This window comes from Pantherophis guttatus, chromosome 6 (assembly GCF_059756535.1).
Source record: "Pantherophis guttatus breed Tessera chromosome 6, ASM5975653v1, whole genome shotgun sequence".
Taxonomy (NCBI): domain Eukaryota; kingdom Metazoa; phylum Chordata; class Lepidosauria; order Squamata; family Colubridae; genus Pantherophis; species Pantherophis guttatus.
In genome coordinates this window covers 28,231,670-28,252,382 of record NC_142068.1, presented here as the reverse complement: position 1 = coordinate 28,252,382, position 20,713 = coordinate 28,231,670, and the positions used below count along the sequence as shown (strand labels likewise).

Genomic DNA, 20,713 nt, shown 5'->3' with positions numbered 1-20,713 from the left:
CCTATGGAATGAATTGCCCCCGGACATATGAAGGATCCCCGACCTCCGCACCTTCCGTCGTGCTCTGAAGACCCTATTATTTCAGCAAGCCGGTCTAACGGGATAAATGATTTTAAATTGGGTTTTAAAGTGGTTTAATATGGTTTTAATTGGAAGTTTTAATTTTGGCCAAAGATTGAATTGTTTTAATATGTTTTTTAAATTTTGTCTTTTATGTTGTTTTATCATGGTTGTTCACCGCCCTGAGTCCTTCGGGAGAAGGGCGGTATACAAATATAATAAAAACTAAAACTTCGCTAAACTGGGCATGGGCATGGCCAGTGCGTGATGCATCCGGGCCATGGGCCCGGAGTTTGACAGCCCTGATTTAGATGGTACTCTGCATCAGGAAGAGCAGCATATGAAACCCAATTTGCAATAAGAGCTCGGGTCTTTAATGCTCAGGTGTTAAGAGCATTAAAGTAACTTTTCTAATAAATATAAATGCTGGAATTAACTCAGCCACTAATACTACCAGTGGTGGGATGCTCCTGGTTCTGTCTGGTTCTTCCAAACCGGTAGTAAAAGCAGCGGGAGGCTCCGCCCACCCGCCCAGACATCATAATGAACAATCTGTGCATGCGCAGAAGCGTGTGCGTGCCCATTGCAAACCAGTAGTAAAGGTAAGTAGAACCCACCCCTCAATACTACACAGGCTTTCTGGGACACTTGTCCATGGTTAGGTTGAAAGACTTTAAATTCTTCTTTGCTCTTTTTCTCAAAGTCCTCCATATCTTGCCCAGGTTTTACTTCCAAATAACCTCTCCTTACTCATTTCAAGTCTTATTGAGGGACAAATATAAGTCCTGCCAAGAATAATTTTACTGGGCAATCCTTAAGCACAGGCATATGGATGACTTTATAAACAAGCTAGTTGGGGGTGGGGGGGAGAGAGAATGGTATTAACTTTTCCTATAAAAATGAGAAGGAAAAAAGAAAATAAATTAATCAATACCACAAGTCTGTACATTTAAATTCTGCCCATATGACGTTTCCTTCCACTTAAATTGCTTCCATACAATTTATATCTGCTAGTCACGCTAAGCTCCAGAGTGCTCTATCCATCTCTGCAACAAAAAAGTTCTTGTCCTATAATAACCTCGATAATCAAAGTGAAAGAATTATGAGTAAGACAACCAGGATAAAATAAACAAGTTTCCAACTACATACAAAATGTAATTCACATTTCAAACAGGGAACAAGTCTAAGGATACCACTGCTTCTTCTATTCGGACATAGAGAAATAAAAAAAACACAGCATGTAACTGTAAACCAGTACACAGATCCTTCTATGTGTTTAGATAGAGCTTGGATTAAACAGCTTTAACACCATCTGAGGACAGTTTGAAGTTCCTTCAAAAGAAATGTGCCTGTCCTTTAGATGGAAATCTTTTTAATGAGGTTTTTGAACCAGCAACATGCTACAGGCTTATAGAAACCACCTGGTAGATGTTGTTGCTCAAAGCCAGTTGATAGTTACATCTTTCTTTCATATGTTCAGCCATACTTCTACCATTAGTTAATATTGCATTTTGACTTTTTCCTTGATTGCCCTTCCTGCCTCTCCCTCCAAAATTAAAAATCAGGGGGTGGGCCATTCTCACATCCTTTCATGTGACCATGTCATTTCAGGGCAGGCTGCTTGTTCATCCTGTTCAACTGAAGCAGTGTCTTTTGTATGTGAAGCATATAATTTATCTGAAATGTGGGTTCTCCTTTGGCACACCACCAATGTCATACCAGCCTATACACACAGGTTCTCCAAAGCACTTGGTTACAAGTTAAAGCCTGTTATGTCTGGGACTGAAAAACAACTGCAACCAGCAAGAAGGCTTTGTAGAGCTACCTGCCATTTTGCCTGTTGAATCACTAGGGATCTTCAGTGTGATTTTCTTCATGTTTGGCAAAGGGCACTATGAAGACTCAGTCACTGTGCTTTGCAAACCACAATTTGCTTTGTTATTGAGTATACTTATTATACTCAATAAGTATAATATATACTCTACGTACTCAGTAATATAATATACTCACTAAGTGCTCAGCAACTGTGGCTTATTTAAATAAATTAAAATACTTCAAGGTTTTGCATATTATGGAATCCATCTATTTGATAACACTCAGAAAGATTTTATAAGTATACCAGATTTATAGATAGGCCATATTATTTACATGAAACCTGTGAATATGGAAAATTACATTAAATAATTCCCATTCCTATATATTCGTAAGTTTGTAGGTTTCATTGTTTTAAACTTAAAAAGACATGCAGATGTTTAGAAACATTAATATGCTTTTTTTAATTAAGAAGAAGCATCTGAAAGTTAGCAGACATTATAGTCTTTTTTTTTCTATAAAAAAATCTAAATTATTTAATTGGCACACTGTCTTTTTTCAAACAAATGAAACTCTCATGTTATCTGCTCTCAGTTTCTTCTCTGAAAGAATATCATATTTTAGTGGAACTAAGCATTGCTTTTGGATTGTTTTTGTGGGTTTTTGTTGCCCTGCTTTTTTGCTTTTCGTTTTACGGGAACATTGTAATTGCACTTTAAGCCTTACATTTGGCAGGCTATGAACACAAAACAGACAATGGAAAGAAGTGTCCACTGGAAATAAGTGTCATTAAATACCATCAATCATCTCAACTGCAAAAGTTCAGGACAATCAGTTTATAAGACACTGCTTTAAAATGCCTTATTCTGCTGTTTTGGGGGGGGGGCCTTTATGCTAAGTTTTGAAATAGATGCTTGTTGATCAAGAAGATGCCAAAAGGCTCTCAAACGGGCCTTACAAACATTTTCTTAACTTTCAGCCCATCTCAGCTGGTATAAAAAATATAGTCTTCTTTAAGACCAGCTCATCTCCTTGTGAGTTTCATTTTAAGTATTTGTACTTTTCAGAGTTCACTAACAATCCCATGCTCCTAGAGTGATAAAATAATACATGCAGTACTTTTTCATAGTTTTGAATTTGTTTCATGATAGGACACAAATTCAGGACTATGGAAAAGTGTAAGTCATAAGAGTTTTTAGAGCTAAAACTTAGAGAAAAGAAATATAATCATATGACGGTATTTGGGTCAGGCAGCAGTAAAAATGAATAGGAAAGAAAAGTATTATACTTCTAACATTTGGCATTAAATGATTTTGAATGTTAAACCTGCCTCCCCCTTTCTATTTGGTATACAATTATTGCTTTGTATTGAACCAAATGTGATTAAAAGAAGAAATTAATACTCATTCAAAGTGATCCTCTGTTGTCAGCATATTTGGGTATATGTTCTGGTGGATGCAATTTAGATTTACATGCTTGCTTGTTTTAACATAAGTTAACATAAGTCCATAAGTTAACATATATATCTTTCAACAAATCATTCCACTTGAGAGCAAATCATTCTTTTGAATCCACTTTCCAAAGCTGGGAACACTGTTCCTTCAAGGCCCTTTCTGTTGGTTTGTTGGACAAACCAACAGAAGAATAAGTGCACGCATTGAAGAACACAAGAACTCAGTCAGAAAAGAGGAACCAACTTCTTCCCTGGGCCAACACCTTAAAGCCACAGGACATGAAATTGACTTTAAAAAGACCAGAACTATCGCCAAAACTGAACACTTTAACAACAGAATAATCAGAAAAGCCATCGAGATAGAAAAACGCCCACACAGCATGAATAAACGAGAAGATACCTCCCGCCTACCAGCCATTTGGAAACCTGCCCTTATTGACAAACGAGTCCCTAACACAAAGAATGACACCAGACCCACACTTACGAAAACCACACAGGATGTCACCACCACACATCCACGCAAAAAGTAAACCAAAACCCATACCGATGATGGGGCACGACCACAAACCAGAAGCCAGACCACATCTCCATCATTAGCCACTTTAAACCCCTCCAATCCATACATGAAGCAAACTGACACAGACCATGAAGATGTGGCACGACCATGAACGCGAAGCCAAACAACAGCAACACAGCTCACCAGCTCAAATCCCCCGGCTACTCAGACTAACCTGAGCACAACCAAGCCTCCACCCAAACAGAATACACCCCTATCCAATCAGAGCACAGCCAACTCCCCATCCAATCAGAGCACAGCCAAGCCTCCACCCAATCAGAACATACCTCCACCCAATCAGAACACAGCCAAGCTCCCACCCAATCAGTTCACACCCTCACTGGCAGTTAAAAGGAAGAAACAGCTGCGATCACACATTGTTCCTAGAAGCACGAGCCGAAAATACCAGCCTGAAGATGACCAATTTGACTTCATCGAAACGTTGCCAAGACACTTCCAATTTTACGCGGGAGATACACACACACACACACATAAGATCAGGTCTTGACTTTCTTCCATTATGATCTCTTTCCTGAAAGCCAAAGAATGCTATCATATTGCCCTCTCATATTCTTCTTCAGTCATCTTTTATCAGAGCTAAACTTATTTATCTAGTTCAATTTCTTTTCATAGGAAAGAGTTCCTAATCCGATGAATACCCTATTGCCCTCCTCTGAATTTATTCCAGTTTCTCTGAATGCTGGTACCATGGTTTGATGCAGTACTTGAAATGGGATCTAACCAAAGCCAAACAAAAGTATTTTTGAAGCCAAAAGTTGTCAGCAAGAGAAGTCAGACATTTCTGAAAGGACACACACAGCTTACCTCCCAAGAAATATTGGAATAATTAATAATTGGTGTTTTCTAGCACTATGAATTAATGTCCCTTTTACAGATAGACTCTTTGCTTGTGATGGTATCATCCTGGGGTTTGCATGCCATGTTCCATACTGATGTGACGGTGGTGGGGGGAGAGAACTCTTGTCAAATTTTATCCTGGTTTCCCTGCTTGGACTCCTGAAAGCATGGAAACTGTTGTAAGAATCAGCAAAAAGCTAAAATAGTTTAGATCCTTTAAACATGGAGTTAGTAGGTGGCACAGATTTGTCTTGCCATCTGCAAAAATATTTTAGCAGCTGCTAGAAAAGGCATTCCATGAAACCATCAAGCTATATTTCCCATGTGAGGACCTATGAAGATAATGTTATGTCAGCCATACCTTTAGAGTCAAAAAATGCAGCAAGGCAAGGATTCCTGTTGATGAGAAAAAAAAGAACTCACAAAGATTGGTAAAACTTCACCAATGCAAATGCTTAACTGCCAAATTGCAAATGATGACATAAAAAGAGTCCAGATTTGATTCTTGATAGAAGAAAGTGTCCTTGTGGAATAGCCCTGACAGAGTATCAGTACTTTAAAATGGTAACAGAATCTGCTTCAGATTCTTTAATAAGGCAATTTTGGTCAGATGAAATTCCTTTGCTTCTATCCAAATGAAGATAATCAGTAGAAAGGTAACTCTTAGGAGTAGGGCTAAGCTAATCGTCTACAGTAGGCATCTACCCAGTTGTGTAGCATATGGAAATTCTGGAACTGCTACAAAGTCCTATCAATTGTTCTCCAAGCTGAGGCACTTCCGCCATCCTAAGACCATATGGTTGGGAGCATGTTAAAAGGATATTTACATCAGAGAAGGTCATTAAAATATATACAAAATGAAATGCTTGGATTACAGCTGTGTTTTCCGGGATGCAAGCTTCAGAGCTTACACAAAACTTTCCCATTCACTCAATTTACAGTGTAAATCATTGCTTTAGATTATATTGTCAAGATAGGCAGATACTCTCAGAAAGACATCTGAGGACTTAAACATACTACTTCATGCTGACCTTTATGGATATTTAATCCAAGTAGTCATTTGGAATAGCACATAATAAAAAATGTTGAAGCATTATAATAGCAATGTTGACTCAAAGTTCAGGTCATAATCACTTGGGACAGCAAAATGTCTTGACCCAGGGACATTTACAAGGCTTGTATGACATAATTTGAACTAAGTTCCCCTTGTTTAGCTTGGAGACCATTGCAGTGATGGGGAAACTTGGCCTGTGAGATTTGCAGCAAAACATTATCCTTCTAACAAGCTATTTCAGCAGTTCCATGACTGGTCCTCATTTGGAATTCCTGCAAGATCTTTAATGTTTCAGCTGTCCTATATCCTTCCCAAAAGGGGAATATAAAAACATAAAAATGTAGTTACTGAATCAAATTAGCTGTCAATCTAATTTGTGTTCACACAATTGGCTAGATACATTCAAGAAGCTCATGAATAAGAGGTCAACAGTTCTCTTCCACTCTTGCTACCCATATTCAAGGCAAGTGACATTGCAACTGCAGCTCTGGCAGGGTATTGACAAACTAAGTACAGGAGTGACAAACTGGTGGCCCGCAGGTCAGATGCGTCATGCGCAGGCCACGCCCACCCTAGCTCCGAGAAGGGGAAAAACATCATGATATGTCACGTGATAGCAACGTGACGCTGCAAGTTTGACGCCCATGAATTAAGACATCTCAGCTGATATCCTATTCAATCTACCAGGACAGATGAGTAAATGGATCTAGTCTTCAAATCAGATTCAGTTCATCACTCTTCATCTATGTTTAAGCCAACCCAGTTGTCAAAATAGGACATCATAGCAAACTATGGAATTGGTCCAAGAGGAAAGGGAGAGAATTAGAGTCAAGTTCATTTCCAAAAATCAACCAAATATAAGTGATCAGATACAAATGTGAGCCACTTGAAGAGGAAAATATTAAAGAATGAAATTATAGAAAATTTCATTTAACACAAAATATTTCATTGCTTGTTTTATTAAATTTGACATTTATTTCAAAACATAACCATAATATGCTTTATGGCTAATTCATTGTTTTTTATATATCTGGAAATTCCAAAGACAGTATAAAGTGCCTATCAAACCCCCACCCACAATCATGAATGTCACCATTCAGTCTTTTGTAAACATGACAAGTTAATAATCACCCATAATCAATGATTATTTAAGAGTAAGTGAAAAGTAAATATAAAATACAGTTCCATGACTATGTGAGGCACTCACTATGTTTGCTCAATCCTTATTTCTGTAAGTGCTGATTTTTTGAGGTTCTTTTCCAGTTTTCAATGCTGCAACATGTTCTGATCAATTTCACTATAATACACTATCCTTTAATTTAATGAAATTCCATGGGAAATATTAAATATTAATCTTATTACATGTAATTCCATGGTGTCACTAACTTTATTCCTAGTGACCTAACATTTCCTCATTGCTGCCCTTCCTCACTGAATCTATCCTCACCGCTGAGTTTACCATTATTTCCTCCAGCTGACCATGCACATTCTCCCATCATCAAGTTTGCTTTTTGCAGGAAAGAAAACAGAAAGGATGGGGAAGCAACAAAACCACAATTCAGAGCGATGTAGAAGAACAAAGAGTCACTATTTAAGTTTTTGCCAGCATCTCAAGAACACTAAAAAAAATTATCTTCATACCATATTAACTATAGCTTTATAGGAGAAGGACAGGCAGGCTAGGGGAGGGGGAGGAGTTAAAAGAGGCATAAGTTTAGAATCATTACATACAAGAGAACTAAATCCAATGCCCCTTGAATGCCATTGATTCTTATCTATCTCTAACCAGGTGCTAACTAGTCTGAGAAGATTTCTGTGCATAAACTTTAGCAATAAACAGTAATTTGGAATTTCTGCATTTGGACCTGGTTTTTCATGCTTGACAAGACCTAAGCAAGTCCTTCAGCATGAAGATGCTGGTATCTGCTAGTCAGTGCAGCCTTTTAAGTAGAAATTGTTTTACTTATCATTACTCCATTCCCTTGCTGCAGTTTCTTATTCTGAATGACCAGATGATGATAACTTATGAATTGCCTTAACTAGGTGATGTTACAAGCTCATCCCTTTACTTGTTATAGAAATTTTGTTACATCAAAGAGAGATAGATGATTTTCCACAAAATTGGTCATGTTTGATCCCCCAAGTTATCATTCTGGTGGAAACCAAAAATGTTACAGTCATTATGTTTTCTGAACTTTCTTCTGAATCCAGACATCACTGTTTCAAATCCACACATCAAGGTAGTTTGGATTCTCTGTAAGCTGCCAGGATCAAATCACTGTTGTTTTCAGAATTCAGCTATTTTTTCCCTGGCCTTCAAAATCAAACTCTTCCATGTTGTTCTTCTTCTTCTTCTTCTTCTTCTTCTTCTTCTTCTTCTTCTTCTTCTTCTTCTTCTTCTTCTTCTTCTTCTTCTTCTTCTTCTTTTCTTCTTCTTCTTCTTCTTCTTCTTGTGCCATATAATCATCGGACGTTGGCGATCATGTTGGCAGTCCTATTTTTGTCAACAGCCCTATGCAAAAGTGCTGCTGAATTTTGTCCAAACCAGTCCCTTAGGTTTTGAAGCTATGATGTTCTTCTTCTGCCTGGACCTCGTTTGCCTTCAGTCTTTCCCTGGAGGATTAAGTGAAGGATGCCATAATTTTCTGGGTGCCGCATCACATGTCCAAAATATTCTAACTTTTGCTTTTTAATGGCTTTATTTCGCTTTGCTTTCCCAGGCGGCTTATCACCTCATTTGTGATTTTGTTTACCCAGCTTCCATGTTTATATAACAATTTTGTCTGACTTGAGAATCATTGCTTCCTGCCTCAGAATGGATTAGATTTTGTTGTTAATTATTAAGAATTATCCAAAAGAAGCCATGCTTAATTACCTGTGAAATAAATTCCTGGCAAATCAGATATGATTGTGCCCCCCCCTCCATTGTTAATGTAAAAGAGCTGAGTTAATGAAATCACTTAGTATGCAAAAGAAATGGCATAGCCCAGTGAATCTTGGCTTCTCCAATTATTGCAACTTTCAGCTAAACACTTACAAACCATAAGGCAAAAGTTATATTTGGAGATATGCTGTTGTCTCTCCAGTTGTGGTTTAGGTCAGCCTTCTAATTTAGCAGGTAGCTAGATTTTGGAGAAACTAAGGTATAACATATAGGATGGTGCCAATTGGGGAAGTCTGGTTTAAAATAATGCATAAAAAGGGCTGCTGTGTCTAACAAGCTCTCAATAAAATTATATGAAAAAAACTTTTTTGTTGTTATTTTTGGGATATGGTGCATGTCTTAGTTCATTCTGAGCCTTCGGTTTCCTGACTTCGTTCTTGCAGATTCGGGCTAATTGCTGGATTTCTGTTCAAGTTATATGCTCCTTTTTCCATTTTTTATATTTCTCGTTTTTGTCCTCCATTATTTGGAGAATAAAGTTGTCAGCTAGACATACCACAAACCTGTTCAATCTCCCACTCGCTGCAGAATTTGTTTCCCAGTTGTTGTCAGGGTAGTTAAAGTCCCCCTTTACTACTGGGTGCCCCACACACCTATTGCAATGTCATTTCTTTCCCCCTTAATATTCACCTATTCTCTGCATTTTCACCATTAGCTCAGTTAAAACATTCGACAACTTGATTTCAGGAATCTGAGCAGTGTAGAATTAATGCCTGCTTGGTTCTATTATTCTTGACCACTCCTGCTGAAACTACATGTTTGTACAAGATCTGAATGCAACCAAGGCAATGCATCCCTTCTATTTTGCATGATATATCAAGATGACCTTTAAACAACAATTGGAAGAGGTAGTCAGAACTTCCAGAAAATCAGCTTTTGGGGAAAAGACTTAGATCTACCAGAAAGTCAACTTTTCTTTAACCTGTCAGGAGTGTGAGGACCTAAGAAATTTCTATGTCTATTTAAAAGTTTCATGTTTTGTCTGTGCACCATTTATTAAGTGATTACCTATATCCCTCTAGTATGGAATCAATTATAATTGAAGTATTTTTTAAAAAAATATAGCCTTGATGTGTATGCATGCTTATACATTCGCATATACATTATAACACACACACACACACACACACACACACACACACACACACACACACACGTGTGTTTATAACATTACAGTATACAGCAGTTTCTGGGCTGGTCTCAGAATAAAAACATGAAACAGAATTCTTGCCAATAAAAGTTAAGCAAGCATTCTCTCTGTTATGCTTCTGCCAACAGGCAAAAGAGTTTTTATTCGGTCTGCCTTATTGATTTGTTTTTGAATTAGGCTTTAATATGATGGGAGTTATTACTTCTTACTCTTGAAGAAGTTGAAGATTTTAATTATCAGGGTTTTAATGTTTTAATTCTAGCTTCTTATGTTATCTGTATGTAATCTTATGTTAATTAGCTACACTGATTTCTGTGCAACACTTTATATACTTGTTTACAACTAGCATTCCACCAAATGTAGTGCTTAATTGCTCTTACTCTCAGGGAAGCCAATATGGAATTAAGAGCCTCATTAAAGGTTACACTGAATGAAGAAAGAATGATGGGATGGCAGGTAGTCCTTGAGGTATGACCACAATTGAACCCAATCGAGCTTGCTTAGCTCCATTGCTAAGCAAGGCAGTTGTTAAGTGATTTTGCCCCATTTTATGACCTTTCTTGCTACAGCTGTTGAATTATCACAGTTGCTAAATTAGAAACACGGCTGTTAAATAATTCTGGCTTCCCCACTGACTTTGCTTGTCAGAAGGTCGCAAAAGGTGATCACATGAACCTGGGACACTGCAACCATCATGAATACATGCTATTATCATGTGACCCTAAGGATGCTACAACAGTCAAGTGTGAAAAAGATCATAAAAATTTTTCAGTGCCATTGTAATTTTACTAAACAAATGGTTGTAAATTGAGGGCTACCTATAACCTATAATATATTTCTAGCTATATAGGAAATCTACAGCAAACTGTAGATTTCTTAGCAACTTCTCAGAACAGTACCCTTAGTGTAATAAGTGAACAGTTCAGAAATAGGCAATACATTGCATCTAGTATCTAGTAACGTAATGAAGTGTATATGTTTAACTATATATAGATGGCATGTTATGGCATGCTCATGGCACAAGACAGGGCCCTGTATTTTCCGATATGCATGTCAAGGATAGAAATAGATAGTGGATATCAGACTTGTAAATAGCCATTCATCTATTTCTCAATTATAAATAAGAATTGCTTCCAAGAGCACTACTATGCTAATTTCCTGTCTTTTTTAGTTAGCTCTATAAATTGGCTAATATAATCCACACATCATCTAACATACGAGTAAATAGGTGAGCATTTCTCAGCATCTTTGTGAAACTGCACATACATACAGAATTTTTATTCACCATCAAGTTAATCGCTTTTGTTTCTCAAAAAAAGCAAGTTACTGATTCTTTCAACTTTGAAAAAAATAGCTACGTCTGCCTATTTGGCTGTGACGTATTTCAAGGAAGCAACTTGAGTAAACAGATAGAATTTCCAGTAATCTTAGCTTAATCCTGTAAATTATCCTCTCTTTTCTTGACCTGCAGAAGCTGATCAAATGAATGTAAAAATGGTTTATTTGCATATATGTTAGATATCAGAATTCAGGTCTCCTTAAATATGCTTTGGTTTACTCTGGTACAAAAGTCATACATATCTTGAAGAATGTTCTGTCTTGAGATTAGACATTTTCGAATGTGCCATTCTTGCAAACAATTGGTGGATCTGCATTGCAGACTGAAGTATGAAGTTATTGGAACTCCCATGTTTTATAGAAGCTGAGCTTCTTGAGTTTATCTGGTTTTAATGGTACACACATTTTTTCTCAGATCTGGGACTGCATTCTTAGGGGCAGGAGCAACATGGGATGCCAGTTGCTAAGCCTTGTATGTCAGCTGCTAACATTACTATTGTAGAATCGTGGAAATTGCCTGTGTTGCTGTCTTAAGGAGAAACCATCTGGCAAATTCAGAAGGAGGGACAGTTCCCATGGTGGCAGAGCAGCAGGGCAATAATACAGCTTAAGACAGAAGTCTACAAATTCTTGTGTAATCTGTTTTAGAGGAAAAAAATAAAATTAAAAAATGGCATATAATTATTTAAATCAATAAAGATAGGGGACAATTCTATCCAAATATACTTTCTTGTTGCTGATCAGAGACTAGGAGCAAGATGTTAGTAAGATACTCTACAAAGGTAGAAAGGAAAGTGTGTGTGTGTGGGGGGCGCGACTAAGGTTTCTACCTCACATAAGGACTGTCACATATTCCTCAATACACTATAGCTTCTTGCTTGAATTTGCTTAAATGAAACAGGTTGGACATTTGCTTGACCTGACAGAAATATAAAGAGAAGGCTTTCTCAAGAATGAAAGTATACCATCCATGCCAACTGTTTGCCTAAGACATCCTTGAATGTTGGTGCATACCTTCTCAGTTTCAGATACAACTGGAAGTATCTGCCTTTTAAAGGTTCCACAATTATTTGAATTAATGCAGGGATGTCAAACTTGATTTCATTGAGGGACGCATCAGTGTTGTGTTTGACCTTGGGGGGGCATGGTGGGCGTGGCCACGGTTGGGCATGGCCAGCTCTACGTCACTTGTGTTGGGGGCTCCTGTGGTGGCCCGAGTGCTCTATCAGCGAAAACAGGCTTCTAAACTCCATTTTCAGCTGTGATGGCCTCCTGCAATCCTCTGCCAGTGAAAACAGAGCTCAAGAGGGCCACACGCAGCCCTCCCAAGCTCTGTTTTTGCTGGCAGAGGCGCTGCAGGCCAGCTCTTCACTGTTTCCGGGGCAACCCCGCGGGCCAGATCGAAGCACCCTGGGGACCCCAGGCCTTGAGTTTGACACCCCTGGATTAATGTATCACTGGATGTTACCTGTCTTTGTTGGAAGTTTAAAACAGGGAGTGTTTTCCAGCTGCTCCTATCAAGGATGCCAATAGCTGTGAAACTGGAAGGGTGGATGAGCTCAGCACTGGTACTAATGAAATTTGCTGGGATTGTTGGGCCCTGGTAACTGCCTGAAGATCCCAAGTGTACTGTAGGCACCAGCTTTAAGAACTATTGTTCCAGCAAATGGACACCTCTTTTCCCCTGACTGCTTCTACTTCTCCCCTTGAAAAATTTTTATTTCTATGTGTGCGATTTGCAATTCTGCAGCAGTGCATAGTATAGAAAGTGCTGGGAAGAGAATTCACCTGACACTTTCAGAACAAAACAAGCCTCTAGCAGTGATGGGTTTCAAATTTTTTTACTACCGGTTCTGTGGGTGTGGCTTGGTGGGTGTGGCATGGTTTGGTGGGCGTGGCAGGGGAAGGATACTGTAAAATCTCCATTCAATCCAGGGGAAGGTTACTGCAAAATCCCCATTTCCTCCCGATCAGCTGGGAGTCGGGAGGCAGAGAATAGATGGGGACAGGGCCAGTCAGAGGTGGTATTTATCAGTCTCTGAACTACTCAAAATTTCCGCTACCGGTTCTTCAGAACCGGTCAGAACCTGCTGAAACCCACCTCTAGCCTCTAGCATTTATGGTCATTAAGAGCATGAAAACATATTGGTAATGACTGTTGGAATCTCAGCAGCCAGGAGTATTTGCATCCATCTTTAGCTCATGAGAATGTCAACATCCTGCCTTATCTGATATTATTAAAGTTAAAAACAATTCCATACCTAAGAATCAATCCCTTTCAACTCAGTGGAGAATATTTTTGAGTAGGCATACCGTATATAGGACTAGGAGTGACTATGTTTTTTGTTTCTGCTAATTTCAATGGGACATAACTCATCAATAACCTTTTCTCATTGATTTCAGTGGCATGGAGATAATTTAGACTACAAACCTAAATATGCTTATTAGCGACCAAATTCTATTGAATACTGTGAAGCAGTCTTCTGAATAAATATGCAAGAGGTGGAACAGCATCTCTAGTTCCCATACAGTGGTTTTCACCAGGTTTTTCAAATATTAGTTTACTTCTTCATTATTTTTGGCAATATAACAATTCAGCTCTGGGTTATTCACAATCTTTCTGTGGTGAATATTATTTACTTTAGAAGAGAGCAACAGTAAGTCCACTGTAGCAAATTCATTAAAGGACCTTAATGATGAATCAGTGTCTATCTGATCACCCCTCCTCATATATAATATTCAAGGAATATGATTTAAAAATAGACTCAAATCTTGAAAAATGATTTCCCAACTTTCTCATTAATCATAAATTTGCTGAGACCTACAATAATACATGAATTTAGTTTTCTAAGGTGCCGCCACAAGTTTTTGTTTATATTTAGAAAATCAGCCAGTATGCTCTCAAGTAGAAGTAAAATGTTTCAAATGATTTTAGTATTTTTAATTTTAATATGTTTTTTTTCTTTTTGAATTGTAAGCTATCCAGTCATTGACGGAGATGGGCAGCTACAGAAAACAAACAAACAAACAAATGAAGAAATTCCTGGTGGTCATTGGATACATCCATACAGTTTTCCTGATGCCAGAATCAAAATGGATTGCCATTCTCATAGTCTAGGATGCTTTTTTAAACTTTAGCCTGCAGTTTTGGAATTCCCCCCCCCCCACTTTGAAAATAGATCATTTTCAATTTGGAGCCCAAATCTCACTTCTGCTTTATATTCAATTCTTATCTCTCAGACATTTTTTTTTAATCCTGGAATAAATCAGTAGGTGAGAGTGAGTTGGATTTTTAAAATCAGAGCCATCTGTTTCCTTGAATTTAGGTTGCTATGGTTTTATTTCTCCCAATTGTCTTCTTGGATACAGAAAGCTTTGGAATGGGAACATTCACTATCATTGCACAAGAGTTCCTACAACTTTTTCCACATGTTCTCAGAGCTCCAAAAAGGTGGGACTCCCTGATCTACCCTAACTATAAGGTCTCTGGTAGGGTTTGGTAATTGTGTTTTTATTTATTTAAAATAAATAAAAGATGGGGACTTATGATCTTTTTATTGAGAAAATATGCACATTTTAAAAGGCCAAATATGTTCCACATTACCACACAATTTTCCTTAAACTTTTTTATACCTCTAAATTTCTCTAGCACTATAAAAAGAAGAAAAAAGCAATTGGCTGCCATTTTGAATTTAAAATCTTACTGAAAATGTGGCATACGCCATAAAATGTGTTTCAAGTGAGTTAAAAGACTCCTCCTCCACCCAATAGAAAACAGAAAATCCTAGTTCTATATTATATCCGTATTGTACCATTATGGGTCCATTCAAACAACTTTAGATGAAATCGTCAATAGATTGCCAGCTTTGATATAGCAGGATATAGATACTTTGGCATTTAGTAATATACAAGTCAATTTGTGACTTCAGCTACAATTTCTAGGGCCAGCATATGAGTGTCTAAGCACAGAGTAATTCTACCTTACCAGGAAAAAGAGGAAGATGGAGAGACAGAAAAATTCTGTGGCAAAGCAAAAATCACATTTTGGATTGCAAGAAATCTACACCAGCAGTGTTTCTCAATCTCAGCAATTTTAAGATGTGTGGACTTCAATTCCTAGAATATTGCCTCCTAGGAAAATACTGTTTTAGGGGAATATTGAAAAATCTCTAGAGCAGGGCTGTGAAATTTGCAGCCCGTGGGCCAGATGCACCACACCCATGCCAGGTTTAATGAAAGTCATATGTCATGTGATGACGTGACGTGAGTTTGACATCCCTGCTCTAGAGACAACTGCCCTACTACATGCATTGCACCCTAAGACCATTTATACAGCCCTTATTTACTAAATAAGGAGTAAATTTGATTACACCATCTTACCAAGAGAAGGAGAAAGGGTCCTTCACTGGATGTACAATACATACAGGTAATCTTCAATTTATGAATTGAGTCTGGAATTTCAGTCATTAAATGATGCAGTCATTAAGCAAGTCATCCCATGAATGGATCCGATTTTATAACCATTTTTATACCACAGTCGTTAACAGAATCACATGGTCGTTAAGCAAATCTAGCTTCCCCAATTTACTTTGCTTGTAGGAAGCCATTTGGGAAGGTCACAAATTGCAATCATGTGACCACAAAATGCTGCAATTGTCATAAATGAAAAAGTCAGGTGCTAAAACCACCCAATTTGCAATAACATGATAGCAGAGGTGATGCAAAAGTCTAAGTTTGGAAATGAGTCATAAGTCACTTTTTCTGAGGCTGTTGTAACTTTGAACTGTTTATTAAACAAACAGTTGCAAGTCAAGGACTACCACCCAATCCATCGGGAGTGCTTTAATTTGGATTCTTGCATTGAGAAGGGATCGGATTCCATGCTTTATTTTTTTTTGAATCCTGCCATCCTCATTTAGTTCTTTTTAATCTTTCTAGTTCCCTTTCACTACATACATCCTACTTGATGCTGTCAGTAAAATGGGTCCAGATGTATCCACAGTATTTGAATGGATAAAGCAACTTACAGGTTTTTGCAAGCTGCGAAAACAAAACATTGCCCAACAAAAATTCATTTTTCCACCCTCCTTCCCCAGTGCAATGGCTTTGCTAAAGTTTCTTTTGATGTAAAGGGCCCCAAAGGTTGACTTTGATCATTTCTCTAGTTTCTTCAGAGAAACATATTTTAGAATTCATCCTTATCCACAAATGCCACTATTCTATTTTCTGAATCATTCTAGCTGTCACTTCACACACATTCATTTATTATTATTATTATTATTTATTATTTCTTCCATTTTCTGGACTCCTTGTTTGAGGACATGACTAAACTCTACCATGGAAAATAGTTTTAAATTAGTTACAAACTAAATCCAACCATAGACAATAGTCCTTTTATTGACGTTTGCTAACATTATTAAATTCCTGTGTACTGGGGAGGCAGTTCTTAATTAGCCCTCACCTTACACTCATCAGATTTTAGCTCCAGAACCAATTTTCCTTGACACAACTCCCTCCAAGCATGCATTATGTAGTAACATCTTGTTCCAATCCTCTGACTTTTGAGGTAGCTAGGACAGGAAAAAGCAGGAAACAAAATGCATTGTAGGCATTTCTGAAGGACCATATAAAGAGTTGCAGTGGGCCAATTGTGTCACTGCTGACACCATCCAGGTCTCCTGGCTTGACTGAGAATAGTATGTATTTGCAAAGTTGTCCTTTTCTGGTTCTCACAAAACTCCAAAGACACCTAGATTTGTTTACACACTGAGGCATAAGAGAATTTGGTTTTGACTTAGAAAAATGCATACAAACCATTCCAAAGTAATTTGAAAGATATGGTTTAGAATGAAATATAAATCACTGACTTTGGTTCTGACTTGTAGACATCCCAAAAAATATGTCACTGTGCTCTAAACTGTGCACTAAACATGCACTATTTTATGTCTTGTTAATAAAATATGCTCAAAAGAAACCAAGTCAGTATTAAATGTGTGAATATAGTCGTTTTATTTTTTATTTAGAAAACAGAATATGATGCTCCAGAATATATACTTAGATAAACTATCTTTTCACAAACATCATGACACATTAAAAATAGGTAGCATCTTGAACGTGACAGTTATAAACTATTTCTGTTTATTGCTGATATACAGATAGTAAGGAGGACAATGGAGAATTTCTGGCAGAGGTGAAATGCTCACATCAGTTTTGCATACTTAATTCCTGCCATTACAAGGAATAAAGTAAATATGAGTGAGGATTGGAAGAGTGAGTAATGTAATACCTCTCAGAATGTAAATGTAAAACCAGAGGAAATCCAGATTCAACTCCTCATTCACCCATATAGCTCACTTGGAACCCCATAGTAACTCGTATCCTAGGCTTACAGGCTACTAGCTGGATACTAAGGAGTGGGTAAGGTGGCCTGGTGGACTGGAAAGTCAGTGTAAACAGTGAACTTGAATGCCCCTGTTCAAGTCCCTCCCAACCAGGGACCTAGTGTAGATTGTGGTCAATTACTTTATCACAACTGAGCATCTCTCATAGATTAATGTTGGGAGGATAAAATGAAAGATGATCTTATGAATACCATCTTGTACTTCTTAGAGAAAAGGTAGGATATAATCATAATAAAAAGTAAAAAAATGAATACTTGACTCTGTACACTAACCTTTGAAAGAAAGACAAAATACACATAGGCTGTGTTCAACAATAGCTTTGTAACTGAATTCACCCATTTTTGTTCAATGTATTGAATAGTTAACTAATCCAACAACCTGAATCTGCACAATGCATTAAGCCTGAAAATATCTAACAAAATGTAAAACTCCTCAAGCTTGATAATTTGTGCAAATGCAGAGACGAAATCTTTAGCTGATCTGGTTATGCAAACCCAACAATGGAGTGAAAAAGTTCCTCTGAGCATATACAAAATCTTTCTTTATAGTGAGCCACATCGTGCCGTCCAAAATGGGTTTTGCAAGGCATTCCTTGAAACGTCTGTACAATTTATTTGACACAATAAAGGTGCCTAACAACACTATTCTGTCCCCTGTGAAAAAAAAGAGTTACTAATACACTCCAACACAATTCAAAATAGGATGGGATTCTCTAAACTTCCTTGGCAAAGCTCTTTCATCAAAGAGAAAGTTGACCTTTGCTTATTTCGGGGACAGCCTCTGAACTCTTCTTAGAAAATAGTTCACAGTGGTTTTGTCCAATCTTCCAAATCTTGGTCTACAGTCCCATGATTTTCTTGTGGTCTCCCATCCAAATACTAATGAGGGCGGATCCTTACTTAGCTTTTCCACATCAGGCAGGTTTTCTAGAGCCTGCCACTTACCCAACTTTCAGCAGGAAAGTTTTTGCAATTAAAGGAAATGGCCTCTTTTCAAATGAGAGGGCATGGCACCTCAGCTTTCCAAGTTTGCGTGCCAACTAGGCCTACCTGGAGTCGCCTCCGGGCCTCTTTCCCTTCCCAGACTCAATAATTACTCTCAACCTTTTGTTATGCACCGACCGGCAGGTTAGCACCTGGCCCGCCCCTCCACCGTACACTCTTACTTACTTGAGGAAGTATCTCTGGCCCGTGTGCGTGAGCGCCATCTCCCAGCCGGGAGGAAGCGGCAGCTCATCCGTCACGTCGTAGGACTGCTGGCGGAGGTGGGCATGCTGTTGAGCCGGAGTCGGGGTGGCTCCCGCCCCGGTGCCCAGCTGCAGGGAAGCTGGCGAAGAGTGAGAGCGGACGTGGTGGACCCCGACGGCACCGCTGCTAAGCCGGGGTGGGTGGCTGCCCGAGTCGGTGCTCGATTGGCGGGAATGAGATCCCGAATCGGGCTCCTTAAAAAAAGATTCGGGCAGGATCTTTTTTCTCCACGAACTGGGCTTGGGATTCATGACCGAGTTGAAGAGAGCCTCTAAATCAGTGTCCAGATCCTGGGTGACATGGATCACTTGCTGTCCCGGCGGGGGTGGGACGGCAGCAGGATTCATTTTTTTCCTACCTCGAGCCAGAAAAGTTTGCCGCGGGGACCTGGCCAACAGGGAGAGGCAGGGGGCTAGAAGCAGGGATTAATCAGAGCCGGCAGGCCAGGATTTCTCCTTCTAAAGTTGTCTTGCAGAACTTCCAGCCTCCTTTGCTCCGATCGACCGACCGAGGCAAGATTCCCGTGTAGCTACAATCGGTCTGCAGCCAATTAAGTTTCCGAAGCAAAACTCTCTCGACCTTTCTCTCCCACCCCCCTTTTGGGGAAAAGGCCTCAAGCACAAAATCCAAGGCGGTTATCCCCTCCCTCCCCAAAGTGTCTCTTTATCTCGCAGAATCTCCCAAGAACAGTTGAAGCAAATCCAAGTCAAGCCCCGAAGGAAAGTTATGCAATTCCCCCTCCCCCCCCCTCAGAACTTCGGAGATCTGCTACAAACTCCCCCTAAGAAAACAGCTCCTTTAAAGGACTAAAGGGGCGAGATCTTCTCCCGCGGCTGTCACGAAAGGCAGGGAGGAATTCCAGTGAGGGCCTGGGACTCGAAGTAAGGGGGGGAATCCCGCGGGGAAGGCCGGTCCGACTTAGAACGCTGAGAAGCGAACGCTCGAATTTAGAACGTCCCCCTGAAATCTCAGCCGCGCTCTGTTCCAGGCCTGGCGTCCTCTTCGTCCCCCTCGCGCGTGCAGAGGGCGGCCCGGCTCAGTCACTTTCTACCATTATTTCTCTTGTCTTAAAAGATGGGCGAAGAAGCGACTTTTGCGGGACGGAGGTGTAGTTGGTCCCTTTTCTTTTCTTTTCTTTTTTTACATACCCATCCTGTAGATCTTGAAGGGCTGAGCGCTTCCACGGTGGCGGCGCCGCCGCGATCGACCATACTAAACAAACTTACCCAAAACTCTCAGAGTTAGGGCGGCGCGGAAAGTTTGGCAGCTGCATTATTCATGAGCTCAGCGTCTGGGACCAGTCCGATTACACGGTACACCCACTTGCCAGTTCTCCCTCCCACAGCTCGTTTTAGAGAGCCGGACCCTGCTGGATTTTTTTCGAATGGGAAACAGGAGCCTCCTGGGGGTGGGCTGAGGGAGTTTACGGGAATCTCGGACGGAAATCAAGTAGGGTTATGACTAACAAATCCAGGCGAAACGCGTGCCAGGGCTTCCTCCAGCTGCTCCTTTTGGAGCTTTAGCTAAGAAGTCATCCAGACCCAGGATGCAACGGATTTAGGACCGAGACAGCCAACTGTCTAGATATTCCATTTAGATTGGCTCTTGTGGATGCCAAATCCGCTTTTATACTTCATTGTTTTCAATTGGGAGGGGAAAAAAACTTGATTGTATTGCACTGCCAAGCTGTAAGGCGACAAACGTTCCCAAGCTCTAGTCTCACTATGTCCACTACTCACCCCAAATTTCCACTTTATCTGCATCTTGCTCCCAACCTGCGTGAAGCAGCATAGCAGTTACTGGGTTAGTAGGAGCCATGCATCTGAACAGGCACAACATA

At 39.4% G+C, this 20,713-nt stretch overlaps 1 protein-coding gene across 1 annotated transcript in view; it reads right to left on the bottom strand.

Moving 5' to 3' along the window:
- Positions 1-20,344, bottom strand: part of WWTR1 (WW domain containing transcription regulator 1) — a 93,189-nt gene extending 72,845 nt beyond the window's left edge. The window contains exon 1 of the mRNA XM_034439259.3: positions 18,796-20,344. Within this exon, the coding sequence (XP_034295150.1) occupies positions 18,796-19,220 (425 nt within the window). The 5' untranslated portion in view covers positions 19,221-20,344. The remainder of the gene's footprint in view (positions 1-18,795) is intronic.
- Between the last annotated feature and the right edge of the window lie 369 nt (positions 20,345-20,713).